The sequence below is a fragment of the Asterias rubens genome, chromosome 15 (genome assembly GCF_902459465.1).
Source record: "Asterias rubens chromosome 15, eAstRub1.3, whole genome shotgun sequence".
Lineage (NCBI taxonomy): Eukaryota > Metazoa > Echinodermata > Asteroidea > Forcipulatida > Asteriidae > Asterias > Asterias rubens.
In genome coordinates this window covers 13272777-13280148 of record NC_047076.1, presented here as the reverse complement: position 1 = coordinate 13280148, position 7372 = coordinate 13272777, and the positions used below count along the sequence as shown (strand labels likewise).

At 38.4% G+C, this 7372-nt stretch overlaps 1 protein-coding gene across 2 annotated transcripts; it reads right to left on the bottom strand.

The window, feature by feature from the left end:
* Window positions 1–732: 732 nt before the first annotated feature.
* On the bottom strand, window positions 733–6902 carry LOC117299882. Of its 2 annotated transcripts, XM_033783468.1 has the most exons (8): window positions 6666–6902; window positions 6047–6245; window positions 5134–5255; window positions 4774–4860; window positions 3907–4081; window positions 3413–3525; window positions 1360–1526; window positions 733–1057 (listed from the first exon to the last, which is right to left on the bottom strand). In XM_033783468.1, the coding sequence occupies exons 1-7, from the start codon at window positions 6733–6735 to the stop codon at window positions 1363–1365; spliced, it is 930 nt and encodes a 309-aa protein (XP_033639359.1). In that variant the 5' UTR covers window positions 6736–6902; the 3' UTR covers window positions 733–1057; window positions 1360–1362. The 2 variants fall into 2 exon arrangements, with proteins under 2 accessions (XP_033639359.1, XP_033639358.1); XM_033783467.1 differs by having other exon boundaries at window positions 733–1526.
* Window positions 6903–7372: the final 470 nt, after the last annotated feature.

Genomic DNA, 7372 nt, shown 5'->3' with positions numbered 1-7372 from the left:
CAGATGCTTGAATTCGGGACCCCAGCTGAGGTCTCAAAATCAATTCAAATATTTGATGTGTGAAATTATTCCTTTCTCAAACACTACGTTACTTCAGAGGGGGCTGTTTTTCACAATGTTTTATACTACCAAAAGCTCTCCTTTGCTTGTTATTATTATTATTATTATTATCTATTCGGCATAAAACACATACAAAGTACAAACATATACAGTACAAAACAAAAGCCAGGGGAATATTCTTGGAATTAAAAGTTTACCTAAAAACTGTGGCCCGAAGGCCTTCAATTCCAATATCCCTAGCCATAAAAGTCTATAATTATTTACAATAAATCTATAAAGACATTAAGAATATTAAGACAAAAACAGAAATATAGTTAAAAGCAGGGACGCAAAATAAGTACAAATGCAAAATAGCCCCACCACCTCCCATCAAGCAAATAATAAACTTAACCAGCAATAAAGAAACATAAGAATACAAAATTTGCAAGAGACACAAAGGTTTCAAACGACGGTTCCTCTAACAGTCTAAAAAAAAGTTATGTACAGAAAAAAAAAATGAAAAATAAATAAATGAATGTCGGGGAAAAAATAGAAAATAAATAAATAAATAGATTCATAAATAAATAAATGAATAAATAAACAAATGAACAAATAAATAAATGAATAAATAAACAAATGAATAAATAAATGAATAAATTAGCCTAAGAGAAAATAAGTAAAAAGTAAAAACAAAAGTTACCAAGTATATAAGTATCAATTTTTTTTATGCTAACAATATTATTTGGAGAGTGACCAATAGTGTCCAGAAGTGGTACACATGTGGTAGAAGTAAATTAAGAAGATCAAAGTGGTTTACATGTAAACCCCCTTGCACTGCCGCCATCACTGAGGTCAAAGTTGAAACACGTCTCGCATGCACGCGCTGCATACAACTGTCAACCAATGACTATCCTTTAGTGATCTACTCAGTGAGGGTGCCGTTTCAGTTTTGTGACGTCATTTGCAAGAGGTTTTTGCAAAGCACAAAATTAAAGGAAGTTGTAGGACGAATCTAACCCTAAATGCAAAGATAAGAATTGTAATTTTTTTTAAATATTTGATATTAAATATCTAAGGATTAAAAAATAACCTTTATTGACTTGATTTATGATCATGTCTACAGTTTCGTAGAGGATGTCTTTAAAAAGGATGATAATTTTCAAAATACCACAACTCAATTATGTTAGAAATAACAACTAAAATTGTGTACATAAAATTCCTTTATCAATTCTTTTTTTCAATGAATAAAATCCCATTCAATTGAACATTCGAAAGGAGATATTTCTTTTATATACCCAAATCTTCCTACCTGGGACTTACTTTTTATATCAAAGGCATCACCGTTGTCAACAACATCACTGCATAGAGCAGAATGATGTGTTGACCAGCAGAGGGCGCCCCAACATTTACAGGATCTTTTTCACCATCCACTTCTTCATAACGGAAGACGACATGATCCCCATTGCTGACATTCGTCATCGCAAGATCTATGAAGCAAAAACAAAACAAACTGTATATTATTTCATGTGACAAGTTATGACAATGTTTACAAAATGCCTTTCAAAGACCTATTCGCATTAAAACATCCACTGCGCACGCGCTCACTATTGAATGAGGTGCATGCTGATCTAGTCTGGTTCCCTGACCAAATATTCCTTGACGTCTCTTGTTAAAAATCTTAGGTCAGGTATCATCCACGGTTAAAAATAGAGCATGACGCAACTTGTCAGGGTCGGGGGTCATCTCCAGGGAAACCATGTCTGCACGTACTACTAGTTGCGATAACGTAACCCTCCCCCCAATGGCCGCCAGGCCGGAGGGATACGAGATTATTTTGATCGTCAATTAATTACAATCTGGTTCAACACGTATAATTTCGACAGCTAGTCACCAGATTTTGCCCCATTTTTACCACTTTTAAAAATCATTAAACTTAATCCTCAATCAATGTCTAATGAACACTCGAGTCAAAACATCTTTGAAAAAATATTTTTGAAGAAAAAGGACAGAAACTTACCAGATCCCGGAGCGATTTCCCAGGTTTATATATTTTGAACTTGTCGCATCGCTTTGCAAACGCTTTATTTAGGCACAACGCCTGCATTGGAAATAACTGGCATAAAAACTCCTGGATCTACGGCCGACAGGACTGACATTACGAGTCCGTACCGAACACCAACGATACTGTCCGAATGTTAACGACAACACGTTCGGAACATTTCGGATAACTTCGAAAGCGGAGGAATTCCTCCTTTTTGGTCACGTGATTTTGGGTGATACCGGACCCTAAATTCGACAGAGCCTAGTCGGAGATTTTTGGATCTGGGAACCAGAATAATGCTGATCTAGCTAGCGATCAAACCTCATATCAAATCAAATTTCATAGAGCTGCTAAGCACCAATATTTGCTTAGCATGAAATTTCTTCCTAGACAACAACAGGATTACCCACCAAGTTGTATATTGCTTGTTACTGGTATGCAGCTTTTGTTTGCCTATCCTGCTGAAAATTACGTAGAAATTTGGTTGGTAACTTTGTTTTTTATCTTATCATGCTAAGAAATGTTTTGTGCTTAGCAGCTCTATGAAATGGGGCCCTTTATATCGCTAGCTAGACCATCATGCACCCCTTAGGTCTAGTAGATTGGTCCACTGCCCTATATTGGGTGCATTCGATTAGCTTCCCTGGGTCGACCCCGATGTGGCGTGGCGTATTTTATTTTTTTCCAGGACGAACGTGGGCACACAATAACCCCACGTTCGTCCTCGAACCAGGAAACAAACCCAGACACGTCACCATGTAAGCCTTCCCGTGGTGACGTCAGCGCACCTCGGGCCAGCCCCAAGAGCCCCACTTGTGGATAGGGTCACTTGGGCTGACCCGAGGTGCACTGACGTCACGACGAGAAGGCTCACGTGATGGTGCGTCTGTTTTTTTCCAGGTGGAGCGTGGGTAAACATTTGCACACGTTCGTACTGGAAAACAAAACAGGCGACTTTTCCAGGACGAACGTGGGGTAATTGTGTGCCCACGTTCGTCCTGGAAAAAAATAAACTACGCAACATCGGGGTCGACCCAGGGAAGCTAAACGAACGCACCCTATATCCACAAGGATATAAGAACACTTGGCTGTGTATACCCATGTACGTCGGATTTAACCGCAAATCTCCAGAACCATGAACGCCATGTACAGTAATGTGAGGTCAAAGGTGATTATGTATGACGCCAGATAATAATATTCAGGCTCGGGTTCCGATCAGCAGTTCACTGGATCCGCAAATAGCTGACACGAGAGGGCGTGTATTAGTGTAGTTGCTCGATCTGTAATGTGTTGATTTTTTGTAAACCTCATAATTAACGAAAACAAACTTACTATTAGGTATCATCATTTTGGAGCCCGCGTAGTACCCAGTCCAAGCTTTTCCTTTGACATTGGGCACTCCGTTAATCTCCGTCACTGTGTTCATTTGCATATCAAGAACCGCCCTTGAAGAAAATAAACCCACACATTAGTATTCGAAATAAAACAATGTGTTAGTGCATTATCGTCAAAGCATTATTTGATTTAAAAAAAAAAAAAAAATTGATGTTCGAATTGCACCAGGGATAAAGAATAATGATTGTGGTTTAACCCTTACTTAATGTTTGTAAATGTGGAAAAGTCACAGGCATATTACTCGGTGGGATTCGAACCCACGACCTTTGCCAATTTATAGCAGGCCTTACCAACTATAGACCATCGAGATTATCCGGTAGTTTTAGAGGCAGATCGAATCCTACCCATTTAGCAGTGGATACCGCAACGATTTAAACGGTGTTAAATTTGCACCAGGGATTAAGATCATTAATTTGAGTTAGTACACTTACTTTACATGAATTGGTAACTGGTCATTTGCGTCGTGGAGGAGAGTAAACGCCGTAGGCGTAGTACCAGTGGCTTGGATCAAAATAGGCCGGCTACAAACTTGTTCGAAGGAGGCATCGTTGGTGTTTTCGCTGGAGACGGTCAGGAGAGCAATCGTAGATGGGCCACCGCACGGACCTTTACATGAAGTAACAATAGAAGGGTACTTAAACATCGTTTTGTTAGTTTCAATAATAATATTCTGGGCCCAATTTCATAGCGCTGCTTAACGGTAAGCACATTTTGCGTGCTTACTGTAGCATAACAATTGCTAAGGTGCAAGCGTATTTCACAGGTTAGAAGGAAAATTTGGCGGCCATATTGCGTGTTTACCGTGGATTTGTATTGTGACGTCGTTTATTTTCGTACGGTAAGCACCGGAAGGTTAGAATGCGCATGCCTTTTCGTGTGCTAACGGTTAGCATTGCTATGAAATGGAAATCGGACAGTAAGCACAAAATCGGCCGCTAAGCAGCGCTATGAAATTGGGCCCTGGTTGGCTGAACCACCCCCCTTGTGGTTTTACTCGCAAACATACTGTTGTCATCTATACTTTAGTTTCTTCCTATGTATCGACACCGTGCAAAGCTTCAAACAATACTTGGTCCTGTCTACTATTTTATTATAGGCAAAGTATAAAGTATACATCATTGAGGAACGAAAGAGCAAGCAGGAGTGGTCACAGCGCTCCGTTGAAATTGTCAAACTTAAGAAAGGTAGTGGTAAAGACTAAAACTAATTACATTGCGGAAAATGCATAAGTTTTCGTTGCAACAACTACTTCATTAGTTGCAGTATTGTCTACACAACAAACTTGACATAGTCCTTACCAGTGTAATTTAAATCATAACCAGCAGATGTATTTACGTACTGCCAGAGGTAAGCGCTTTCACTGGTGATTTCGATCAAATCAACTCCTGAAAAAAAAAAAGATTCGTATCGTGTGACATTAGATCAACCAATGAACAAAAAGTATTAATACACGTGACATTAGATCAATCAATTTACAAAAATGATCAATACCATGTGATATTCGATCAACCAATATACAAAAAGGACGAATACCATGTGACATTTAATCAACCAGTGGAAAAAGAGTATAAATACCATGTGACATAGTCAACCAATGGAGAAAGAGTATAAATACCATGTGAACCAATCGCTATGCATACAAAATAAGTCCAACTTACCCTCTTTTGAAGGCATCTTGGTCGTGTAGTCAAATAGAACCCAGTCAAATGGATCGTTTGAATAAACATTATTGATTGATTCTATCTTGTGTCCACAAGTTGGCTGCACTGAACTTGTAAACCTGCAATAAATCGATTAAGATTACAAAAATGTATATATCATATAAAATATTTATAATATAATACAATGAGTAGGGTAGATGGCCAATTAACTTTCGATCAAAACTGGACCTTCTTCAGAGGCATAAACTAAAGTACATATTCATTTCTAGAAAAAAGAGGGGAAAGGGATTAAGGCAAGAATCCAGGAAAAAGCGGGAAAATTATAGCAATCAAAGTTTCTATTTCAGAAACAATTGGTGGCTATGGACCAATATGAGTAAAGTGATGAGGACAAAGGATGTTCGGTATGAAATGATGGATTACTGGACCATAGAAGTGGTACATGCATTGTTCGATAACAATGCAAAATAATTTTTATATGTATATAATTTTTTTATTAAAATTTTTATTACAAGAAATACATATCAGAATAGCGTTTACATTATAAAACCATACAACGACAGAAACAAAACAGAAGTGTACGATTGTATTGATTAAGTTCGCATGTTTATATTGTAGATGCAATAGGAGACTTTCCAACGCCAGGTGGCAGCAGACATACCGGGTAAATTTCCATTGTTTACGTAGTTCTGAACATGCGCATAATTCTGAGAACAATGGATTTACCCGGTAAGTCTGCTGCCCTCTATCGTCCCAGAAAGTCTCCCATTGTGTATTAATGATGTAGCATTGAGTAGAGGTACACACATTCAAACCGGGAACCTGAACAAAAGAGGGCAATACTGAGTCAACGGTTCGGAATGCGATCTATATCTACTTTTTTATTATTATTATTTTACTTTTTGCTCACATGAAATTGCTTCCTTCTTGTTGACTAGCAGCAAGCATTCCTTGATACAAAGTTGCCTTAACTGGTACCATGTACTGCATGCCACACATCGGAAGCACGTTTTCGACACCATGGACGGATAAGTGAGAGGTTACCAGCTGAACATCCTCCTTTCCCGACGTCATATCCGCCGAGGGGCAAAGGTCATCGATAATGTGAGCTACAACAATCATTATTACAACAATATATTCATAAGTAATTTTTTTAAAGAGAACAATAAAATGTACATTGAGAGAAAGATTCAAACTATACAAATAAGCAGATTACAAGCAGCTTCAAATAAATGATTTCTTAACATAGACTTAATGAACATTCTTAATTCTTAATGTAGGCTTTTAGTTTAGACCAAGTATAGCCTACTGTACGTTCTCCTTTTTTTTTTCGAAATAGAAAGCACCCGGTAACTGGGTCTACATTATAACAAATCGAAGTTTAGTGTTAAGTTTTGAATTACACAGTGTGTAACATTCTCTGACAAAGTAGATGCTGGATGTATTCGAACAAATCATGGTGGATTTATAGGCATAGGTTATTGTTTCTGTAGATAGAAAGATAATTATTACTGGTGCCCTACACTTACCTAAGGTATCTGCAAAAATAAGAGCAAACACCACAACCATCTTGGTATAAAGTTGAATAAGCCCCATCATAAATTGAGTCGTACTGATGATGATTTGACAGAATAAACTGATTAAATTGATCAGTGATCAAGTAGTAGCTTTTATATTCACCAGTAGTACGTAGTACAGGCAACTAATCAACCGATCGCAATGCACGTCCTGGAGTGAAATGAACATGGATGGAGTTGTACGACGATTGAAATGTAAGGGGGGAATCCCCATACGCAATTGACTATTTCTGGTAATGCATTGCACAACATGCAAAATCCCCCACCATACACTAACCCTAACCCTAACCCTAACCCTAACCCTAACCCTAACCCCCGACATCAAACATGAATTATGCATACAATGTTTAATTCACACGACCAAAGTCCATGACGTACGTCCTCTACTGGGTCCTCTACTTGGTCTCATTTTCCGTCTACCTTTTTTTGAGCTGGAAAGCATTGCACATGCTGCACTAGACTTGATTCAAATCTTAGTTCGCGCTTATTCTTCTGCATCTCAGCCACGAAAACGCCCCCACATTTATTAGCTATCACGCGCCCTAACTCGCAATCTAATCGTAGGCTAAATGACGAAGAAAGATCACAAGAGAGCGCTGTTTGTAGCGGCTCTCAGGCAGGACGACTAAAAAGCCACGATCGAAGACTTGGAACCAGTC

Bases quoted from the DNA above. Each gene is read 5' to 3' on its own strand.
- LOC117299882 (XM_033783467.1), bottom strand. From the start codon at position 6,735: ATGATGGGGCTTATTCAACTTTATACCAAGATGGTTGTGGTGTTTGCT. The intron at 6,246-6,665 runs GTAAGTGTAGGG...TGATTGTTGTAG, and splicing joins TATTTTTGCAGATACCTTAG to CTCACATTATCGATGACCTT. The intron at 4,861-5,133 runs GTAAGTTGGACT...TTTTTTTTTCAG, and splicing joins CAAGATGCCTTCAAAAGAGG to GAGTTGATTTGATCGAAATC.